The sequence below is a fragment of the Malassezia globosa genome (assembly GCF_000181695.2).
Source record: "Malassezia globosa CBS 7966 chromosome Unknown mgl_sf_3.1, whole genome shotgun sequence".
In the NCBI taxonomy this organism is placed as follows: domain Eukaryota; kingdom Fungi; phylum Basidiomycota; class Malasseziomycetes; order Malasseziales; family Malasseziaceae; genus Malassezia; species Malassezia globosa.
In genome coordinates, this window is record NW_001849871.1 from 403,693 (window position 1) to 426,168 (window position 22,476).

General features: G+C 52.8%; 12 protein-coding genes across 12 annotated transcripts; 6 read left to right on the top strand and 6 right to left on the bottom strand.

Moving 5' to 3' along the window:
• Positions 1-1,767: 1,767 nt before the first annotated feature.
• MGL_1510 (uncharacterized protein) lies at positions 1,768-2,628 on the bottom strand (the record flags this gene model as incomplete). The annotated part of the gene is made up of 1 exon (XM_001731275.1): positions 1,768-2,628. One exon carries the CDS (start codon positions 2,626-2,628, stop codon positions 1,768-1,770), a length of 861 nt encoding a protein of 286 aa, XP_001731327.1.
• Positions 2,629-3,390: 762 nt separating this feature from the next.
• MGL_1511 (uncharacterized protein) lies at positions 3,391-5,129 on the top strand (the record flags this gene model as incomplete). The annotated part of the gene is made up of 3 exons (XM_001731276.1): positions 3,391-3,508; positions 3,691-3,811; positions 3,851-5,129. 3 exons carry the CDS (start codon positions 3,391-3,393, stop codon positions 5,127-5,129), a joined length of 1,518 nt encoding a protein of 505 aa, XP_001731328.1.
• Positions 5,130-5,667: 538 nt separating this feature from the next.
• MGL_1512 (uncharacterized protein) lies at positions 5,668-8,673 on the top strand (the record flags this gene model as incomplete). Its single annotated transcript, XM_001731277.1, has 1 exon — positions 5,668-8,673. One exon carries the CDS (start codon positions 5,668-5,670, stop codon positions 8,671-8,673), a length of 3,006 nt encoding a protein of 1,001 aa, XP_001731329.1.
• Positions 8,674-8,972: 299 nt separating this feature from the next.
• Positions 8,973-9,596, top strand: MGL_1513 (uncharacterized protein; the record flags this gene model as incomplete). Its single annotated transcript, XM_001731278.1, has 1 exon — positions 8,973-9,596. The coding sequence occupies one exon, from the start codon at positions 8,973-8,975 to the stop codon at positions 9,594-9,596; it is 624 nt and encodes a 207-aa protein (XP_001731330.1).
• A 172-nt stretch (positions 9,597-9,768) lies between these two features.
• On the bottom strand, positions 9,769-10,788 carry MGL_1514 (uncharacterized protein; the record flags this gene model as incomplete). The annotated part of the gene is made up of 1 exon (XM_001731279.1): positions 9,769-10,788. One exon carries the CDS (start codon positions 10,786-10,788, stop codon positions 9,769-9,771), a length of 1,020 nt encoding a protein of 339 aa, XP_001731331.1.
• Positions 10,789-11,492: 704 nt separating this feature from the next.
• Positions 11,493-12,860, bottom strand: MGL_1515 (uncharacterized protein; the record flags this gene model as incomplete). The annotated part of the gene is made up of 1 exon (XM_001731280.1): positions 11,493-12,860. The coding sequence occupies one exon, from the start codon at positions 12,858-12,860 to the stop codon at positions 11,493-11,495; it is 1,368 nt and encodes a 455-aa protein (XP_001731332.1).
• Positions 12,861-13,593: 733 nt separating this feature from the next.
• Positions 13,594-14,082, top strand: MGL_1516 (uncharacterized protein; the record flags this gene model as incomplete). The annotated part of the gene is made up of 1 exon (XM_001731281.1): positions 13,594-14,082. One exon carries the CDS (start codon positions 13,594-13,596, stop codon positions 14,080-14,082), a length of 489 nt encoding a protein of 162 aa, XP_001731333.1.
• A 1,700-nt stretch (positions 14,083-15,782) lies between these two features.
• On the bottom strand, positions 15,783-17,063 carry MGL_1517 (uncharacterized protein; the record flags this gene model as incomplete). The annotated part of the gene is made up of 2 exons (XM_001731282.1): positions 15,783-16,795; positions 17,036-17,063. The coding sequence occupies 2 exons, from the start codon at positions 17,061-17,063 to the stop codon at positions 15,783-15,785; spliced, it is 1,041 nt and encodes a 346-aa protein (XP_001731334.1).
• Positions 17,064-17,525: 462 nt separating this feature from the next.
• On the top strand, positions 17,526-18,597 carry MGL_1518 (uncharacterized protein; the record flags this gene model as incomplete). Its single annotated transcript, XM_001731283.1, has 3 exons — positions 17,526-17,529; positions 17,580-17,695; positions 17,872-18,597. The coding sequence occupies 3 exons, from the start codon at positions 17,526-17,528 to the stop codon at positions 18,595-18,597; spliced, it is 846 nt and encodes a 281-aa protein (XP_001731335.1).
• A 260-nt stretch (positions 18,598-18,857) lies between these two features.
• MGL_1519 (uncharacterized protein) lies at positions 18,858-20,414 on the bottom strand (the record flags this gene model as incomplete). Its single annotated transcript, XM_001731284.1, has 1 exon — positions 18,858-20,414. The coding sequence occupies one exon, from the start codon at positions 20,412-20,414 to the stop codon at positions 18,858-18,860; it is 1,557 nt and encodes a 518-aa protein (XP_001731336.1).
• Positions 20,415-20,693: 279 nt separating this feature from the next.
• MGL_1520 (uncharacterized protein) lies at positions 20,694-21,366 on the bottom strand (the record flags this gene model as incomplete). The annotated part of the gene is made up of 3 exons (XM_001731285.1): positions 20,694-20,903; positions 20,957-21,106; positions 21,151-21,366. 3 exons carry the CDS (start codon positions 21,364-21,366, stop codon positions 20,694-20,696), a joined length of 576 nt encoding a protein of 191 aa, XP_001731337.1.
• Positions 21,367-21,675: 309 nt separating this feature from the next.
• Positions 21,676-22,365, top strand: MGL_1521 (uncharacterized protein; the record flags this gene model as incomplete). Its single annotated transcript, XM_001731286.1, has 1 exon — positions 21,676-22,365. One exon carries the CDS (start codon positions 21,676-21,678, stop codon positions 22,363-22,365), a length of 690 nt encoding a protein of 229 aa, XP_001731338.1.
• Positions 22,366-22,476: the final 111 nt, after the last annotated feature.

Below are 22,476 nucleotides of genomic sequence, written 5' to 3' on the forward strand. Positions count from 1 at the left end.
GAGCCCATCCCCTTCGGATCACACCAATACCTCGTTGCATGGCTTTGAAGAACACCCACTTCTACCTGTCGACCGAAGGAGAGTCGTGGAAGTGTTGTGTATGTAGGGAATCTACTAAAAATGACGCAACCTTCCCAAGTTGACTGGCGTGAAATTTCGCGGGTGACAAAGCACCAACCTAGCACTTGGCAATGAAATTATGCGATCGAGAGTAAGAAAAAAATTATAATCAATAAACTCTCTCATAATGACGCCTAGTCCGGCTAAGTCTTTCAGCATACAGTTGCTGCAAGGAAAAAGGAAGCGACAAGAACAGGATTCGAACCTGTGCGGGCAGAGCCCATTCGCTTACCGCTGGCTTCAGCGTCGAATAAGTTCGAGGCGAACCCGTTAACCACTCCGGCACCTTGTCCTGAAACTAACCTTCAGGCTGGAGATTTTCTTCCTTCAACTCAAGTCATCTTCTGAAGTATTGACAAAAGAATCGACAAGAACAGGATTCGAACCTGTGCGGGCAGAGCCCATTCGCTTACCGCTGACTTCAGCGTCGAATAAGTTCGAGGCGAACCCGTTAACCACTCCGGCACCTTGTCAGACAACCTGCAATCCGCTGAAGGATAGACTTTCTCATTACCAATGCATGTAGAAGTGTGAAGCTCACATCGCTTCTTGTCTGGCCATACTTTTTTCCTTTGGCAAGACATGAAATAAAGACCGAGACATCCATGTCCGGGGAGCACTGCGGCAGCACAGATGCTTGTGAGACTGGAGAGACGCATGATGATTACGCGTTCTTGCGTCTCGTGAAACTGTCATCTGATGTACTTCCCACGCGCAAAACTGTTGCCATCGTAGATGGTCGGCACGGCGGCGTCAGTATAGGTCGCGATAAATCCTTCACGTCACGTTTGCGACTACCCTCAATGGAAGTCAGTAAGCATCACGCTAATTTGTTTTCCACTTCACGCTCGCCTATCCGCTTCTCTGTTGCTGATACCGGGTCTATGCATGGCACCTATGTGTGTCGACGTGGCTGTCCTACATCCGCAGATTCACTAGCGGCCATACCTTCGACATCGTTCGAGCGCCTCTCACCCGCTAAGCACGCAAGCCAGCCATATACCCTAGAACACTATGATCTTTTGCGCATTGGCGTTCAAAGTACCGTCTTTGAAGTGCATTTACATCCACATGCCTGGGATGTTTGCGAGAAGTGTGCGGTCCAGACCGACGGTGCGAACGAAATTAGCTTAGCTCCGCTTGCTGGTGCTAAGCGCGTACAACGTGAAGCGGAGCAAGATGTGGGCGAGCGTGACAGTCGAAAACGACTAAAGGCACTGAAACACATGTTCTTACCGCGCCCCGACGTGATCGATTCACAACAGCAAGAGCAGCAGGAACAGTTGTCCAAAACATACCGGGACCGAGCTGCTTTGAGACGCAGCTTATATCCGACCGAACCACGCCCTGAGTCCACAGCTCCAGCCACATCTGCCAATGAAGATGGCGCGTCGGCAGCACAGAATGAGCATGTGGGCTATCGAATGTTTAGCCAGATGGCCAGAGACGCTGCGGACGCGCCGCTCTTACAACAGGCACCTGTTGTACCGCGTGTCGTACAAGGCCGAGCTGGACTTGGCAGTACTGGACTTGTTGATGCCGAGACGTTTGGCTCCTACTCAGGCCAAGGTCATGCGTCTGCCCGGCATCAGTGGAAGAAGGCGTCTGCGTTCAAGCCATCTTCGTCTTCGTCTTTCTCATGATTCACTAAATAACAAATACCTGCGTACGACGGAGTCCGCCGGCTGGACCGGCGGCGCCTCGTCCTGTATCTACAAAGGAATGTTTGGACTGGAGCTCCGTGAAGGCCTCGTGAATGTGCCAAGCCTCCAAAGGCGGTTCGGAGTCAGCTGGTAAGCGGAAAAGCGTACAAGCCTCCTGGTGTTCATGATCTTCTGACGACAGCGGTGATGATGAAAACGATGGATCTGTCGCTTTGGCATTCCGTCGAGTACGGAGCGTTTTTGCGCGCTGTTCCCAATCGCGCTTAATGCGCATCGCTCGTGTACATAGCTCATGCACAACTTCGAATGCTAAGAAGCCAAGAATATCAATGGTATCATCGCTGGGCTTTACGTCCAAATACAGATTTGCATGGATGAATTCGCGGAATCGCTTCGCTTTGCGGAATGTAAATGATGCCTGTCGACACTCGGAATAGTAGACGTATTCTTCACGTGTCATGCGCCGCGTCGTTTCATCGGCTGCCTTCAGCCGGCGAATCGAGTCTTCGTTCGTCTCATTCGCGTCGTCGTCATCATCTTCTGCATCCTCGACCGCTTGGCCTGATACGCGTGGGAACTCAGAGAAGATGGAGCCGAGATCCCATGGCAAACGCATCTTGCGCTTGTTTACTCGAAGCGGTGTGTCTTCGCCGGCCTCGTCAATGCCATCGCCCCCGTCACCCGCACCGGCGCCACCGCCGCCTGTACCGGCTGAGTCGCCGCCACTTTCCTTGGCATTCTTTCGCACGTCTTTCCAACTCAGGTACGTGCGTAGCCGGTTCACTTTCGCGCGGTCATATCGGATCAAGAAGATTAAGTCTTCAGGGGCGAGGTATTTGGACATACGCCGCTGTGAGAGCCGACGCGACTGAATGATCTGCGCGCATGCGTGAGAAGCACATTTTCCAGGCTGTCCAACATACCATTTCGATCACTTGATTCCTCACAATGTCCTCGATGAGCCGTGTCACTCTGGGATCGGGGTTTTCAATCTCCGTTGACACGAACATCTGTGGTACAGTTAGTTTATTCGGTGCACAGCAGAGCCAAATTTTGAAAATGAACGAACCATTTGTGCAATTTCTTGTTGGTATCGATAAACGTTGTTTGATTCGGCGCCATCATGGCGCGGCGTGTCGTCGTTCATGGACTGGTGCAAAACCAGAGATATCGTGGGGTGCTGCCACCTTAGCGCAGAAGATGTCCAAGAAGCTACGGCACACAACGCAGGAGAACACAGACTGTAGCCGATATCTCTCCACAGGATCGGCGTCCGTGAGCGCAAGGCACTCCACTCTATGCAACGACGCTCTGCTGCACATACTTGCCTTTGTTATGTCAGGCTGCAAAAAGCAGGCATAAATCCTACGATAGCCTCCCCTCTGGTAGGAGAGAGGTCCGTCAAAATTGGGTCGGCAGACCCCGCCCTGCCCATGTGGCTTCAGCTAAAAACATACCCAAAACAAAAATTCATACGCGAATTGAAAATAACCTACCTACCTACTCGGATTGGTGGGGAAATGAAATTTGAGTCCAGTCCATAATTGGCAGGTGCGAGCGCCCATAAGCCTATGCCAAAGTCGCCCAGCACGCACACATACAAACAATGGCCGAGCTACCTGAGCTTACAGACTTGTCAGACAATGCGTCTGTTGCCTCTTCTATGACGATGCGTGCATCCAGTGCACCAATACAGGATGCTCACGAGTATACAAAATTGTTCCGTACGTGGGAGAAAGTAAGAGAGTGTGGTTAGACGAATGGCAGCGGAGCCAGATCTGAGGCTCGAGGGCAACGTGATATAGCGCTTCGTTTGATAGACGAGCGATATCCAGCTTCCTCTGGCATCCTGTAGCCTCGCCATGCCAAATGCTCGCTTCTAGTCGTTCAGGTACTAACGACTCAGATCGTCTCGAGGCATTGGGCAACGTTTCCACTAGACAAGATCGCGTTCGAGAGAAAATGTGGAAGGTGCGCGGTGTCGTTGAGTCTCGCAAGAACACCCTTGCCCGTCATGAAAAGACAGCGTATGTATCTGGTGTATGACCTATACTAACATAGCCCAGGGAAACGTCGCGTGCTGCATACGAGCGAATGCAGCGGTCTATCCTGACACGCTTTGCACCGAAATCGTCCGCGCGAGGCATGCGAGCGCGGTCGACAGCAACAGCCATGACGAATGCACAGCAGCGTATGAGCGACCTTGCGCCTCTCTTGGATCGGGCACAGGCTGAACAAGCCCAGCTGGAACAAGAGCTGGAATCTCTTGCGCGGCAAAGCGTTGAAATACGCATCATGGAAGAGCGTCTGGACGATCTTGGCAGGCGACTGTGCCCTCGAGGATGCTGCGGCACTGAACTCGATGCCCTGTTCTTTGAGGTGGATGTGTTGCTGCTCTTGACCAAGCTTGTGCCGAGTGAAATTATGCGCGAGAAGCGCGCTCGAGAAGCCTTGTTGTCGGCGGAAAAAAGCGGGCGCGCATGTCTAAAAATCATGCGTGACGTGCTACAAATGTCGATCAATTTGGGCATGGCAAACGACAATCGCGATCGCCTGTTTCCTGGACAGCCCTCTACCCTGACGAAGCGAAGCATGCCACTCTTCTTGCGCGCTAAGGTGTGTCTGGGCGAATTCTATACACGCGTGTCGCGTGCACGCATGCGACAGCCGCTGGTCTTGCGGGCACCTGTGATGGACTTGGCCGACCTGACGCGCCTGCCAGGTAAGAAAAACAATCCTTTCACTCGCGATGATATGCAAAAGTCGATCGAAACTTCATACACACAGTGCCAGCACGTGTGCAACTATGCGCAGTCGGAAGCTCGTTTTTGCCTGATGAGAGAAAGAGCGCTCAAGTCATTTTTGACCGAGCTTGATGAAAGTATTCGCGCTGCCATGTGGCGTATCCGTAAGGCTCGGGCCTATATATTGGAGTTGGATCCGTCGGCAGCTCAGCTCGCACTTGCGCACCTTATGGACGAATTGCCCAAAACAAACGATTCTGTGAAAGCAATAGCACCGCCTCGTACGCTCGATGCTGAGGATGACGATGGGAATGAGATTAAGGACGCGGATGACGTTGACACTGCTGCTGAGCTGGGGAGCGACAGCGACGGTGAGGTCAAGAGCCAGGTATCGAAAGGGAGTGTCTCAGATACCCGCACGATGTCCAGTGTATCGCTTGCTTCTACCATGACGGCTGTATCCGTCATGAGCGCCACACCCGAGCTGTATGGTGCGACGATTGCGAGACTTCATGCCAAGACCACGGCGACTGACCATGAACTTCGCACGGACCAAGATGACGAAGATCTGCCATGGCACTCACTGGCGCTGGGCTTCTAAGCCAATGTGTTTGGCGACGAGTCTTCGTCGTGGACGTGACACGTGATTTCACGTGATGCGCAGCATGCGGTCGAAGCTGTCACCCAAAAGCGGCGGGACGTGTGTGAAAGGGAGAGAGGGGCAAGAGCCGCGTGAGGCCAAAATGCTGCTGCGATTATGCAAGCCTATGCGATAGGGATGCAGTGGGTTGGATCGGTGGGATTGGTGGGGGGGTGAGAAGGAGAAAGTGGAAGAGGCGGCGCCGCGAATAAAAATTGACTGGCGCGATCTATTGGAGCGAGACTCTCAGCTGTCATTCCATTTCATCTTGCTCTTTTCTCGTGTAGTGGCAGACAGTGGACCAAGGGCGAGACGACCTATGTCGCTGTTACACAGCATCCGGTCGTCGCCCAGCTATTTATTTATTAAATGCTATTTGATATGCACGCTCGTTACGCTGTTCGCAGCCCGCCCCTTGTCGTCGAGGCTAAATGCGAATGGCCCGTGGACCTGGTACGAGTCTACGGAGGGTGGACATGGGATGTCGTCCTGGGGGCGCATGCAGGCTCTATTAGCAAGTGCGACGCGTCGCGAAGGGCGCGCATCGATGTCTTCAAGCGTGGATCGGACTGCCTCGGCTACGGGCGCAGGTGCTGAGTCGTCAGCGGCTAGCGGCGACACGAACGTTGGGGGATTCTGGTGGCAGGAACGACGGTTTCCCTTCTTGTTTCCGCCACCACAGATTCCACTAAGCTTGCCGCCGCCTGTACGTCTTCCACGCATTCCACTCTTTGAGCGATGGCGCCTCCGTTGGCACGACATGTCGCATCTACGCCGACTTGTGGCTCACGACGACAAGGATGTTGAGACGTTCCCTGAGCTGGAGTGGGATGCACAGGTGCGCTGCTCATCAGATCTGCACGCGGACGAAAAGAGTGCGATGCGTAAGCGGCGCCTTCTCATGTCGTCGGAAGGCACAAATGCTCTGGCCCAATTCCTGCAGTTGCCTTCCAGTGAATATGTGCACCCCGATGATGTACCACTGATAGCCATTGGCGGCTCAGGCGGTGGCTATCGTGCTATGTTTGGCTATGCAGGATTCTTGAAAGAGGCTGAAAATACTGGTCTCCTCCAGTGCACGATGTGGTCATCTGCTGTTAGTGGCTCCTGCTGGACATTGGCCGTCTACTACACTATTGCCCAGTGCTCAACAGATGTCATGATTGCGCATCTGTTAGCGATGGCGCATGAAGAAGCCCATCCCATGAGTCTGCATGCCATGGACCGCGTCGCTCGCTCATCGCGTGGCATCTACTATTTGCTGGGCCCGTTACTTCGCAAATCGCGGAACAAAACACTGCATTGCCGAATTATGGACTTTTATGCTACCCTCGTTCTTTCATACCAGTTCCTGCCTCGCCCCCTCTCGCTTTTCGGCACGGATTACTCGTACAACGGCCCTGACTCACGACGTGAGCCAAGTCTGCAGGAACAAGCGATGTGGGCCAAGTACGAGCCCAGCGAAGGTTTGAGCCGCAAGTCATTCCAGTGGTCGAAGGTATGGACACGAGCGAAACTCAACGAAGGGCTTCAACCGATCCCGATTCTCACAGGTGTTCGACGTGTGTGGCGGCCATATAGCAAGGCGGAAGTGACTGTGGCCGATAATGTGCCCGGACATGAGAAAACGCCACTTGTCGGCAGTGGCTACGATTGGTATGAGATTTCGCCTTTAGAGCTCGGGTGCCGGAATATCGGTGCATGGATTCCTACCTGGGCTTATGGCCGAGCGTTTGAAAATGGCCAGTCGAAGCATCGCGGCCCGGAAGAAATGCTGGCCTCTATCGTTGGCCAGTGCACAGGAGCGCCGGCCGGTCCTCTCACTGCTTACATATCGACATTGCTAGCCTCTATACCTCAGGGCACCGTCATGTCGACGCTCCTCAAATGGGTGAATAATTTTGTCATGATGAAGCAATGGGAAAAGCGTTGGGGGAATCCTATCCGTGCTGCAGATGAGCCAAATCCATTTTACGGGCGAGGCCAGGACGATGTCATTGTTGATATGGGCCCGACCCTAGAGAAAGTCGAGCCACCCGCGTCGGCTGTTACACATTCGCCCCGAGCTTTATCTCCAGGACCGGCAGAAGCACAGCAGCCGCGCATATCTCGACCTACTTCTAAGTTGCATCAACCGTCTGAGTCTGCGCAGGCGTCCGCTCCAACGGAGCCGAACTTGCCGCACACACCGTCGCAACAAGACATGCCTTATGAGCGTGAATCGAATGAACAAGCGTCGCCGTCGATCAAGCGACCTGAGCCGGCTCACACATTGCCATGGGAAATGTGGCATACCGGAGAGCAAATCAATGCCTTTCTTGCCAACCTCCCACGCCTCCCTGAGCTAGCTATGGAGCATACCTTGCGGCCGCGCCGCGATAGTGGTGCGTCTGCGTCCACATCATTGTATGAACACGACCCAGAAACGTTCATGGCTCCTATTGAAGATCTCGAAGATGTGACACCTACTTTCGATGAAAACGGCAAGGGGCAGCCAGCAGCTGACCAACCAAGCCAGCCTCGCTCAAAGCAGTGGCGCTGGGAGCACACACGACGCCTGCGACTGATGGACAGTGGTCTCTCGAACAACCTACCGAATCATGTCCTGGCACGTGACGAGAGGCAAGCAGATGTCATTATTTCGTTCGATGCATCGTCAGATGTCAAGACCGGTGCCGCGGTGGCACGGATCCACGAATTTGGCAAGGAGTGCGGCATAGAAATCAAAAAACGCGAGCTGAATTACGAGAGGCCACGGACTGACGGAAACGAGACAACGTCTGGCGAGAACAGGCCTGGTCGTGTAGCGAACGGATCCGTATCCCCGTCAGAGCTCGAACGCCATTACAAGGATGAGGCAGACAAGATCCGAGAAGAATATGAACCGTTATCTGCTCAGCGCTTCGATGGATGGCGCATGAAAAAGAACAGGTCAACAGATCGCGCGCCTGACGTGCATTTTGTATACTGTCCACTCTTACCGAATGCTGTCCAGCCGGGCTTTGATCCCACGACGGCTCATTACAGCACGTCATACAACCTGATCTGGACAGCCGACCAAGTGCGTGCGCTACTTCGCACAGCCATGGCCAACGTCGAAGAAAACAGTTATGCAGTGGGCGTGATTCGCGACGCCGTGCGTGAGGCATACGAGAATAAGAAAAAAGCTCGTCTGACGCGCGAAGCACAATTGCGCTCCATGTATAGGCCTCAGTATTCTCATGAAATGCGTGCGTCACCGGAGCCCATGGACCAAGCGCAGGACCGATGCGAGGGGCTGCCACTCCGCCATGAGAGCAGTCTGAATACACCCGCTCCCACGACGCCTGATGCGAATGCAACAACTAAAGTGGCTCCGCCGATCATTCCCACTGCGACCACGCGTCCTTTGAACTCGACTCCATCGCTGGGATCTCCGGCACAAGGGCACGCGGCGGCGCCTTCGCCACCCGCCTCTGACCCTTTGTCAATGCTTGCGCCACCCATATCTCTCACAACTACCTAGTTTCGTAGATTGTCTAGATACCCTATTTATCAACTTCTTTTTTCGGCTGTCCGTGCTGCAAATCATAGAAACGTCGCTCTTCTCGAACTGAGAAGCCTGACGATGCGCGCCTTTCCGACGCTTGACTCTGACCCACATTCGCAGGCTGTTGCGGTCTGCGGTCGCAACACTCGCGAGATGGGAAGGGGTGCAAGATGATATTATATAATCATACATATGACTGTAAAGAGTGAGCCATCCGTTCGTCGACCTCAAGCGATTTCTTGGGAAGGACTTGTCGCAAAGCGCTGGTTCATCACATGGCGTGGGGACCGAGTCGGCTCATGAGCCCGTCTAGCAACGTACTCGCACGCGCATTCTCTACATCTGCGCGTGCATACAAAGCACAAGGGAAACGTGCGACTCAAATAGCGCAGCAAAGCGGTGCGGATCATGTTGCTGCCTATGTGCCAGCACTTGCATCGCCGCCTTTGACACATGGCGTCCATGTCGCCACGCTTCAGCTGACTTCGAACAATGCTAAGACATTTGAGTTGGATTTCTTTGCTGATTTTGCAATGCGTGCGGCACACGCACTTCAAATCCCCACTGGCGGAATAGCCATGCTCCCGATTCGGACTACGTTGTGGACGGTACCACGAGGACCGTTCGTTCATAAAAAGTCACAGGAAAACTTTTGGCGTCGTGTGCATCGACGGAGTATCAAGGTGTACGATGCAAGCGACATCACAGTTGACCGATGGCTGCATTTCCTGCGTGCCCACGAAATGCCAGGCGTAGCATCGAAAGCTCAGCTCTTTCGTCGATACCCGCTGGGAATTGGACAGCACATGCAGACAGCCGCCGTTGCGGAGGTCGATACGTCTGCTGAGGCAGTTCGTGCTATGGCGGAAGACATTCTACGCATGCATGCATCAGAATAGAAAAGGATGCCAACTCATGTTTCCGATACCTACGGCATCATAGTTCGTATGACGAGCCGAGATAGCAAAAATTGAAAGAATAAAAAACAAAAAACAGGCATCAAGTCACTCGATGAATCATAGGAAGAAATACACATGAACATGCAAGATAGGAAAAACTACAAAGAAGTTCTTATTCAACATGTTTTGGATGAATGAAGAAAGACTGGCACTTAGTACTGACCGGCACAGGGCGACTGCCTGACAAACCAGAGACAATTCGAGGGATATATGCCTTCTGCGTCGCCTCGAAGAGTGTACGTGCGTGAGACGAAGCAGCCTTGGATGATGGGTATAATCCGTCCTGAGACGTTGACACATGCAAGTGGTGATCTAACAATCGACTCTCGTTCACGCTCGGGTGAACATACTTAGACCGATGAGACGGCCATTCGCCAAGATCTTGGTAGTGTTTCGAAAGCATCGGCGGCGGCGTCGTGCAAACTCGACCTAGAGAAACACGGTCGGATCCAGCCGGTGGAATCCAAGAAAGATGCTTCCGGGTCTGTGCCGATGACTTTTGATCCAATAATTCTTCCTCAATATCAATATCAACGTCCTCGATATCTTTAACCGAGGGGTCGCCGCAAGGCTGATCGAGATCCGTCTCAAAAGACGTGGTGCTACAATAAGAACCAGGCCAAGGCTGAGCCCAGCAGCATTGGATTTGGATAGCCGTATCAAGACACTTATCATTCTCATCCATGCCGAGCAGACGAGCTTGACAAGAACAGGCGCGAGTCCTAAAATGATAATCTTGAGATCGAGAAGCTCCCTGGCACTCATGACCGGACTGTCTCGCAATACAGATATGATCATCGAATTCCTTTTGCGTTGCAACAGGTAAAGAATAGCTGCGCTCCATCGGCGAGCCCATCAAAGGACTCGTAGCTACTTGTGCAGGCGAGTGCGTGTGCAAAAGAAAAGAGTTGGGGGAAAAGGAAGTTTCATCACCCTCATTACTCCCCCCGTGTAAAGACTTGGTTTGTTTGGGGCACGGATATGCCTTTTCGTCAAGACGCATCGTACCTTCATAACCCGCGCACGTCGGAGACAGAGGCACTGGTTCCTGTGGCCAACAAGACATTTTTGTTAGCGGCGTATTAGTCCGGCGAGTATGAGATTGAGCACCAGGCCCGTCACTCACTCTCATCGAACCAAACCAAACACCAGGGGGGAGGAGGGTGAAGGAATCTCTAGCGCTATAAGGGTGGAAGAATCACCACAGTTGGGTATTACGTGTGTAACCGTTCGTAATGAAGAATCTGTGTCTCATGGAAATGTGGCGATGATTGGAATTATTCCCCAAACGGCCAGCGGCTGTGCACCATGTCCCACAGCATGTGGAGATTTCACGAGCAAATAAAATAGACTCATGACCCCACGCGTTGCTTTGGCGCAGCGGAACCAAATCAGTACTTGCTTGTTACAATAAATCTATTCCAATTACTTGGCTTCCTAGCCCGGCCGACGCATTGTTTGCGTAACGCATACTTCCCACATGGTGTCCATACGTAATGCCACATGCATCGATACCATAGAGAAACCAAAATAAAGAAAAAACAACTGCGCTTGGATTTGATGTGCGCCGACCGCAGTGTCGAGCATGTGATTTGATAGTGACAATCTCGAATCACCAACTGTTTCTACGTGGAACGAAACACATACTCTCTATGGTGATCATATCTTGTGATGCATTGTAAGGAGCGAAAATAAATGGGAGGAGGGGGATGCCACGAAGTGGAGAGAACCATGGGAGGGACCAAACGAACGGCCACCTGAGAGCAGACTTGGGTATCTTAGGGTTTACTCGTAGATGCATTTAGATCTGCTGTGTTAGTTGTTCGGAATGCACAGTCATACAGCGTGAGCCGCAAGCAACCGCACACCACAAGGTGAGCGAGGAGACTCGGCCTGAGAATGCGAGCAAAGATTCCCTGGAGATGCAGACCCCATCATATTACTTACCAAGCTCACTTCTAATGTCCATACACGACGAACCCAAACACGAACGCACTGCCCAATGCCTTGATCGAGCCAGCTACGCTCTTGCGGCGATAAAGTGCCCAAGACATGCGGCGGTAAAGGCGTGGGGGGCTCAGAATGCATGGTGCGCTGGGGCACCACAATGTCAATACCATCCCACCAGCACTTGCGCTGAGATGAAAGAAAGATCGCGTCAGTACATGTGTGCTCGAGCATTTGGCATTTAAGAATGCCGACGCACTCGTAAATACATACCGCAGGCTTCCGCCAGAAGAGAAGTAGTTTTTGCGTCGTAGAGAGTTGTTGCTGATTGACACACAGCGAGCCGCCCTGACCATCATCAACCCACTCGCCCAGCTCGTCAGGGGATGGCGTCAGATTCACAGGGATGCCGGTATCCATGTTCACACCTGCACGATGTACACCAATAGGACGCTGGAGAGGTGGTGCATTGGGGGCACGGCCATCAAGCAATTCACCGGGTTGTGTAACGCCAGTTTTGAGCAGAACAAGCGCTGTGCTTGTAATCGCGCACCGCGCGGGTTCTCGCGCACGATATCCCCACTGGTCGTTCGGCTCAAATCCACTCATACATAACATGTCAATGAGGTGCTGTTCAGCCATGTTGTTTTCTTTATTGACATTGCGCTGAAGAGCAGTAAAGATCTGTCGCCGCATGAGAAGCGCATTTCCGCATGCATCTTTGAGCTGTGTAAATGCGGGAGTTGCGTTTGGCGGCATATTGGGGGGGACGTCAGGCATGGCAGCGGACTTGGCCATCGACCGGGGCGGGATTGTGAAAAACTCGAGTTCTTCACGCAGGAGGATGACGGCCTGCTTGTGAAAAAGCGGCAAGTGCAATGGATGGCCGAACCCATTCATCATATCACCATTTACCGGGTCTACGAGATCGAGATAGCTCGGGCTCAGTCCTGCACCTCGATACACGCCGGCAGCGACGTCAGTGCCATAGAAGTATTCCTGTGCACGTCGGAAGAACGAGAGCACAAACTGAAGACACTGTGGATCAGAGTCAACAAAGTATACCTGTTTCTCCTCGCTTATATCGTCATTGGGATCCGGCAGCAAAAGACCGTTCGGGAAGAGACACAACAAGATGGACTCAGGTAAGCTCATAAGCGTCTCGCGATCAATCACGAAACACACGCCACGGAGATCCAGGTAGAGCCGCGAAAATGTAGCTAGCCCATCACCAGCTGACTCATACTCATCCGCCATGATGTCGACGTCGATGTTATCGCTATCTGTAGGGCTTAGCGCAATAGGTCGAACTGATGGTAGGACTGTATGCCTGTGTTGGAGCGCGAAGCGGGCAGTGTGTCACGACAGGTTGGTGCGCCTCGCGGCACGTGGAGTTTGGGGGAAGAAGGGGGCTCGCCGCGCCGCGCCGCGCCGCGCGCCGTGTCGCTTCCAAACGCCATGTGATTAGGCAACGAGACTAGTGGAGGAAGAAGTGGACAGGCAAGATGAAAAGCAGGGCAGGTGAGACTACGACCGAAGAGAAAGGATTGCTTGTGTGTGTGTGCATTGCGGGCCTGCCTAACAAGAGCACTCCATAAGATGGTCCGATCCACACAGATTGCGCGAGTTTCTGACTCTCTTCCACTCGCACAGAGCGTAGATGATCCGCAGGGACCAGACTTGACACAGTACAAGCAACAGGCAAAGTTGATCTTTCGCAAGCTGACGCCGTCATCCGAGACACGCTGCAGCATCGACAGTGGCCCTATGGCATTGCAGTAGGTATCCTGACATGGTTGGTGCAAGCATGTGCCCGAAATGTGTTTTCTTTTTCTTGGCAACCGGAATGTGGGCTGACTGAGCATGCAGCTACTTGGTGCAACCGCCACCAGGTGATCCAGCCTCCGTGGTGTACCTGACGATTTCCGATCGGTCGTACCCAAGGAAACTTGCATTTTCATACCTCGATGAGCTTGCGCGTGAATTTGAAATGAGCTATGGGCGTCAGGTGCAACAGCGGAACCTGCGTCCCTATGCGTTTGTGGCTTTTGATACATTCATGCAGCGAACGAAGCGACTCTACGCTGACAGCCGCACAGCCGAGACAACAGCCGGATCACACTTGGACAAGCTGAATGAAGATCTGCAGGATGTCCAAAAGATCATGACGAAGAACATGGAAGATCTGCTTTGGCGAGGCGATAGTTTGGATCGTACGTGTTGCTCGACGTTCCAAGTGCTCGTGGTCGCTTACGTATATGCAGATATGTCGTCTCTGTCTTCATCTTTGCGTGACGAGTCACTCAAGTACCGCCGTGCCGCGCGCAAAATCAATGTTGATGCCATGATTCGCAAATATGCCCCGTACGTATGCATGGCAGTTTTCTTGCGGTCGTTCTCACACAACCCCCCTATCTCGTACAGTATCGGCGCCATTGCTCTTTTGTTCCTATTTATCCTGTATATCAAGTTCGGATAGTCGTCTTTCTAGTTCTTATTTCTTTTCCTTCCTCATGTCGTTGCTATTAGCATGGGAAGCCATGGTCGTTGATGGTTACGATGTTGTATTCATGGTAGCAAGGCCGGATCACGTGAATAACACTTGCGGTACGCGTGAAGCACACGCTGCACACGCGTCGAGTTCATATTACCTGCACAGCACAGTCCTTAGAACAAGGGTCCGACAGCCATATACACACGCAGGTACGCTCGTGCTGAGCAGGTTGTAGCTACGGCAGTACGACGTAATGGAACCGGAAGATGAAATGCGCACGGGATTCGACTCATCGCATAGGAAACGAAGTCGTGGAAAGGCCGAAGACGACGACAACGACGCACTCGTGCCGGAGATGGATCCAGAAACAGGACTGCCGCTGTGGAGCGCCACACGTATGGCTGCCATCCAAGTCAAACTGAACCAGAGATTAGGCCCTGAATTTCTCAGTCAACGGCCTGGTCCCGGTGGCGTGCGAAAGCTCACATATATCGAGGGATGGAGAGTCGTGGATCTCGCGAATGAAATCTTTGGATTTAATGGCTGGTCAACGAGTGTAAGAAGTTTGGATGTCGACTATGTACGTACGAGCCGGTGTGTCTAATGTATTGCTTGATGTCCATCCCGAGTCAGGCAAGTGCAATTGTGGCGTGAGTGCGATTGTGCGCATCACGCTGCGGGATGGCACGTTCCATGAGGACGTGGGCTACGGTCACGCGGAAGGCGTGCGAGGAAAACATGCAGCACTTGAAAAGGTACGTATGCGTGTTCGTCGAACAGAGGCTCATACAAATCCTAGTGCAAAAAAGAGGCCATTACCGACTCTATCAAGCGAGGACTCAAAACGTTTGGCAGAGTACTGGGGTACGTGACGCGATGTGGCATTTGGCGCTGGTATACCCAGATTCTTACGACAGAAACTGCTTGTATGATAGTCATTATGCACAGGACGTCCTGCGGATGCCGACACCAGCGCGTGTCCCACTTGACCCAGCCAACTTGTACCGGCACACACCAGCCTCGTCGTCAAGAAGCCCCTCGAAACAAGCGCCATCTACGACAGCATCCAGCATACCCACAACAGCGCGAAAAGGTGAGGACGTGAACGCATGCCGATCGACGCCACATGCGCGACAAGCGTCTGCCATGCACGCTGCACCGCCACCTCGTCAGGGCCAGCAGCGTCAACAAGCTCATCCATCTGTGACAGACGAACAACGCCACAGCACTATACCACAGACTTCCGTCGCGTCACACCCATCCATCAAAATTGACGAGAGCTGCGCAGACGACGATGACCTATGGCAAAATGACAATGATGCAGAAGCGGCGACGATGGCTCTGGAACTGGAACTGGAAGAAGACCTCTTATTAAGACAATCTCAGCTAGCGCGGGAGTTGGACGGAGATGACCATCTGGTAGACGGCAAATACTGTAACTAGATGGTAGCAGCTACAGCTAGATGAAGACGAAGCATCACAGGGAAAAAGATGAATAAGGAAAGATAGAGACATTGGGCGCTGGTAGGGCAAAAGTGTTCACGCAGTGCAAGACAGATAAAAGAGTAAGTAGGAGGACAGAAGAGAGAAAGAGTCACACCAGTCAACTGCTCAGCACCAACACACCAACATTTTCTCTCTCTCTCTCTCTCTCTCTCTCTCTCTCATGTTCCCACCACGCCATCTTACCTCCTCTGCGTGCGCGAAGCCATTTGCAAGCTCTCAATCTCTGATTCAAGTTGCTTGATCGCACCATGAGCTGTCTCGAGGTCCTTGTTCAGACGGTCACGCTCAGCAATCAGGTGCTGCTCCCATTGACGGAACCGGCCCTCCTCAAGCTTGACCTGGTCAGTAAACTTGCGGCGCAAGGCTTCCTCTTCTTCCTTGAACCGCGGGTTGTCAAACTTCTTCACCTTTGGCTCGCCATACTTGCGAGTCTCCATTTGTGTCTGACGGTAATTTTCATAATGGTAGTCTTCCGTGTTCATAATCAAGTCGAGCATATGCGTGCGAATCAGGAGCGAACGTAGCTTCTTAAAGTCACAGTGGTGTTCATTTTCCACCTCGGCCACACCCCACAGGTACTCACGACCACGCACCATTCGGCCGTCGTACGTGCGAACATCTTTTGTGCTGCCGATGATGCTGAAAGGCATCGATGACATGAGCGCACGCGCATGCTCGGCGCTAGCCTCGTCGATCGAGTCGACAGGTGGCGCAAATACAGTAATGCCATGCGTCCGAATCACATCGCGAATACGTTCCTTGAAAAGGGCCAAGTCCCGTGGTGTAAGCGTGTCAGCCTTGGCCACGACTGGAATCAAGTTGACTCGCTGCGACAGGCGCTTCATGACCTCAATGTCAAGAGGCTTGAGTGTGTGGCCAGTGGGGGCAATGAAGTACAAGCATGCATGCACGCGCTGGTCATGCAATTGTTTCCGCTCTGGCTGCTGCTCCTGTCTCATATACGACTCGTATTGATCGTCAATAAAGTCCACGAGTGGTGCCCAACAGTCGCGGTTGTTTACATAGTCACCAAACCCTGGCGTGTCGATAACCGTCAGGTTCACGCGGAACTGCTTTTCCTCAAGCTCAGCACGGATCACGTCAACTTCCACAGCCTTGTCGAGCTGTGTCGAATGACGTTGTGCGTAGTTCGTACCCGGAGCAAGCTCTGTGCGGAACAGTGTATTGATCACTGCCAAGTTAGCGCGTCAGCATCATGCGTGTGGGAAAATGTTCCAACATACGTGTCGTCTTGCCAGTTCCACTCTCGCCAACAACCATCAAGGTAAAGTTGGCAGCCGATCGAGAGGCAATCCTGTGTCGCTACATGGTCAGATGCAAGAAGCGTTATGAACAAACCTGATTCGGCAGATTGGAAATGCCTTCATGGTATTAGCTTCACGCTCACAATCGCATATTTCTCGTTACGTACCAATAGGCTCGGTAGTTGTTGTCGTCATTGTAGACAATCCGTCTACGGCTGCCATGGCTGAGGGTTTCGTTGGTCAGTCGATGGTGGAGATAAACAGCGCTGGTGAATGTTCCAAGGAGTTTGCCTAGCAGCCGCTTTGCCCGTCGTCGGCCGTTGACTAGCGCGGCACGCGTGTATTCAAGCCTAAAGGGCAGGGCATAGAATTCCGTCGTCAAGATAGACTCGGCCGAATGGATGCGCTCAGGCTTCGCGGTGGTTTTATTTTGCGTGCCACCCCGCGTTGTATTTGCGCCTGGCGAGCGTAAACGATGTGGACGTACGTCTATTGACGGTAGGCGAGGGCGCTGGTGAGAGAGGAGGGGCTGTTCGAGTCCCTCCACGTGATTGGCGGTCGTCGACGCATGAACAAGCAATGCAACGTAACGTCGACTGAGTGACGACACCTCGAGATTTAGTCGCGGACGCCACCAACATCGGATCTAGCTGACAGATGGGTACGTGGTTCTTGCGTATTGGTTCATATCCGTATTCATACTCTGCGTAGACTATCAGAACCGAGCGGGAAACAAGGGCGCTGGTATAGCAAATGCCAGCGATGCAGCAATAGATCGGCGTGAGCGTTTGCGGCGCTTGGCCATGGAAACGATCGACATTTCCAAGGTACGTCGTCTGTATGCACCTAGCACCTGGAGTCGTGGGGTAGGATCGAGCATCGAGGATGCATTCCTTCTGCTTTTTTTTTCTTCTTTTTTGGTTATGGAATTGGACGACCATGGTCCCGACATCGTGCCTGGTGCACACGCCCCCTCCTACATGATACTTACATACATCGACAGGATCCGTACATTCTTCGGAATCATTTGGGCGGACTGGAATGCCGTCTGTGCCTCACAATGCATGCAAATGAAGGATCCTACCTCGCACATACCCAGGGAAAGAAACATCAAACAAACCTCCAGCGTCGTGCTGCTCTTGGAGCGCGGACAAATGATGCGCAGAACAGAGCAGCTAGTGCACTTCTCGCACCAGCACCTGAGATGCCAAAAAAGACCTTCGTCAAGATTGGGCGGCCTGGCTATAGAATAACCAAGATTCGCGAGCCCATCTTGCCCGTTGACATGGATGGCAGCGACGTTGATGGTGCAGTCCCCAACACCGCGGCTTCTACTGCTGCTGGCACTAGCGATGACAAGAGTGACAGTCACAAGAATATTGACGCTGTGGCTCAGCAGCATGCACGAGCAACAAGTGGGCGTGTGGGTCTTGTTTTTGAGGTAAGCCTACCAGAAATCAAAGAAGACGTGATACCGCTGCATCGATTCATGAGCAGCTTTGAACAGCGCAAAGAAGCGCCGAATAGAGCGTGGCAGTATCTCCTCGTGGCTGCTGAGCCATACGAAACGATCGCATTCAAGCTGCAGAGTCGAGAGATCGATCGATCACACACGCTCACCCTGCCGGGTGTGCCTGTGCCTGAGCAACGAGATGAGCCATGTACGTGGAGTCATTGGGATCCATTCCAAAAGACCTATACCATCCAGGTTCTGTTTCGGCCCTTGTAGAATGTACATTAGTTGATAGAGAAAAGCAGAATATTGAACAAGGAGTGAGGGGGGGAAAGGAAAGCTGGCGTAAAGACGCCGGCGCAGGGACAGGAGGGGACGGTGGGTAAAGAGAGTGCTTCGACTTCATGCCAAGATCTGTGCCAGCAAGAGGATGAACGGGTTGATGCAACTGATAACACGAATGCCATCCCGTCACACTGAAACAAACGAAGACGTATCCAGGCATGGGTCAACTAGTGAAGCAATTCGTGTTTGTGTTACAGGACCTTCAGCATCTCGTCCACACGCAGGAACTTTTCACGTGGCTTTCCCAGAGCCAGTCCACGCTCCCGTTCGGCAGCATCGATCCTCAGCCAGTCGCTGTACGAGACGATACGTTTTCCCTGTTTGTGCAAAGCGGTCGGCACGCTGAGCTGAGCTTCATTCACGCCCACAGATGCACACAGCGTATGCTTGAGAGAGTCAGGTTGGCGCCAATCGGCCAGCATGTCGTCCGCAACACCAAATGCATCCAACATGGTCGATACAATCACGCCCACTGGACCTGTAGCAAGCCAGCCAGACACATACATGCCGGGGATGCGCGAGCCATCCTCGCGCACGACGCGACGACGCTCATTTGGAATAATATGTTGTTTTGAATCAAATGGCACAGAGAACGAGCCATGAGAACCTGCCAAAGGCTGTGAGCGGTAGCCAACACTGGCTAGCACCAAGTCTGTTGACGTTGTTTCCGTCCGGCCAGTAGACACAGCACGACCATCACGAACCTCTGTCAGATCCCAAGTGGCGTGGGTCACGCGCTTAGAGCCATGGGAGCCAGTAAATTCTTTCGGAGAGTGCATAAGCTTAATGCCCCATTGTGGCTTGTGACGTGCATCAAAAGGCAACACGCTTCCTTTCTGTAACTGCTTGAGAAGGCGCGTCATCGCACGCTTGTAGGCGGTATGGGAGCTGCGAGATACATCAGCTAGGGCTTCGTCCAAAGTCTCATGGTTCATGGGCTCGAATGCAACATGAGGCAAGTTGAGCATCTCACGCAGCTCCTTGTTGGTGAAAGCAAGCTGAGCAGCGCTGCGACGCGCATAGAGATGTACAGTTTCCACGTCCCACGACCGCAACTGCTCAAGAACAGACTCTGGTGCATCTGTACGTTGCAGTGAAGCATCAAGAGGAGTCGATTTACACTGACGAAGAAGGATTCGCGCTACATCAATAGCGACATTTCCAGCACCGATGACAGAGACGTGCCTTATATCAGAGCCAGACATTTTAGAGAATGGGGCATCTGGCAAGTGTGCGTCAGGATGTCCATTGTACCACTGAACAAAGTCGAGCGCTGTATGTACATGTTCAAGCTCACCAGGACTACTGCCTGGCACGTGCAAGTGACGAGCATCTGACGCTCCGTAGGCGAATAGAACGTGTGTGTAGAAGGGAGCCAAGGATGAAAGCGAGATTTGGGCCGTAGATGCTGATTGGGGGGGCGGTGCATCATCTGCAGTGACGCGGACATTACCAAAGAAAGAGAAACGTGGGTCTCGAGCGACCTGATCGAATTTGCTCTCAACATTGCGGACTTCTGGATGATCTGGCGCAACGCCATACCGAACGAGGCCGAATGGAGTAGGCAATCGTTCATACATATGAATTTCTGTGCCATCTGTACCCGTTCCATGCTTAGCGTCGAAGCTTTGGAGTAGACGCGCAGCAGCATAAAAGCCTGAAGGTCCTGAGCCCACAATGGCGACACGCATCGGAGGTGCATTGGCTACGAGCGACGCGGCCACACGCAGCGTCGGAGAAGCTAACATGGGACGATAAGGCGCTCACGGAAAAGGAAGGTAATCGCAGGAACACTTTGAGCGAGATGGAAGCGGGTGATTCGGTGATGTCGTCACGTATGTGTCGTGGCGTGGCTTGGCTGGATGTTGTGGAGGAAATGGAAAACGTACGACACGGTACGAGCTTTTGGGTAGGCGGACGGGCGCAGAAAGCACTGACGCATGTGCGCGGGGATACAAACATTGATGAGATCATGATGGAATAGCATTAGCAACTATGGAATGCATGGTCGGATAAGGGCCGGGCATCTATGCAAAGTCAGGATTTGTGAGCCAATCGAGTTGCGTGTTTTCCAAGTGGTCGTCCCAGTCGTACAAGAATTTCCATGCGCCCTGGTCGAGTTCCTGTGACAAGGCGAGGGAAAGCGCTTCTGGCCGGGCGACCTGTGCCTGAACAGACTGGCCACTTACTGTGGCATGAATGGCTCCGTCAACTTCCAAGAGTTTTGCGCCGTTCATCTGAGAGGTAAGCACGATAGACCCATACAAGCATGCGTATGAAATGTACATACATGGAGTACGAGTGGCGCAGTGCCTGTTTTCTTTTCCAAAGTTTCTGCTAGGGCTGTCGTTGTGGGAGAGGGGATTTTTTGATCAAGACGCTCGGGAACTTCATACAGACCCAAGAGCGTCCCGCCAGTCTTGCCAAGGTGTGCCTCGACCTAAAGAGACGATTAGGACGATGGATGCGATATATTGAACGTACCAGTGCCATGCCTGCCTCAGTCATGGGACTGAGTGTGTGCCAATGATGAACTAGGGGAATTATGTCGGTGACTGTTGTGTTGGGCTTGTTCGACTGGCTTTTGGTGCCCACAAGCACACCAACCACAGTCGATGACAAGTACTTTGCCGAATGGTACACGATCTTGCGGTACGCAAGCGGCGAAACGTCGACGCTCTGTGACGCGCTCTTGGACATGATAATCACAGACGAGGTGGGGATATGCTTTTCTGAAGTGTGTGCGACGCACACGTAATCGGCGAACAGGCTTTTGGTATTTTTGGTCAGGTTCCCCTTGTCTGCCGACGAACGTGGCTGACTCAGGAGGCTCGCGGCTGCCTGGGGCCCTTGGCCTGAGCCTGGGCTTTGATACTCAAAATCCGCGTGCACGCACGTACCTCCACTTGCAAAAGACCCATCCACATGCAATCCTACATTTCTCCCTCCCACGTACGTGCCTTCCTAACAACACTTTAGCCTGTACAAAGAGCGGCCGGACGTCACGAGATGGGAGAACCAGCGACGACGGCCGAACTTCCAACCCTCAAGCTTCTCCTGATTGGGTCGTCAGGTGTGGGAAAGTCGGCCTTGGTGCGCAGATATACGGACGATGTGTTTGTGGAAGAGGATGCTGCTGCGACCATCGGCGTAGACTACAAGATCAAGAGCTTGTGTGTGGATGGCAAATGGTTTAAGCTTAGTATCTGGGACACAGCAGGGCAAGAGCGTTATCGCACGCTTACAAGTAGTTATTATCGGGGCGCACAGGGAGTGGTTATTCTGTACGACGTGACGGATCTGCGTTCCTATGAAGATGTGCCACAGTGGGTGCACGAACTCCGCACATTCGAAGGCGATGTGCCTCCAGTATGTTTACTGGCTGGAAACAAGGTGGATATCGCGGAGGAGCGTCAAGTATCGACGGAGCAGGGCCAAGCATATGCACAGGAGAATGGCATGCTCTTTGTCGAGTGCAGTGCGAAAGCAGGACAAGGTGTTGATCATGCATTTGACGAGCTCGTTCGCAAAGTCGTCTCAACACCGGCGCTGTGGCTGCATGTAGCACCGGGTGTGCGACGGCCGGGTGATCGGATTCCAGGAGGCGCACCTGACGCGGGTGGTACAATTTCGTTATCTAGCGTCACGGATTCTATGAATAACAGCTGGGACGCAGTGCAGCAACGCTGTGGTTGCTGAAGGAGGGGAGAAGACATGAGAGAGAATGGGCGGATAAAAGAGAGACAGGCAAATTACGCACAAAATGATGGTCATGCTCAACGGGCCTGCTTCGTTGTACTGCGCCCACAT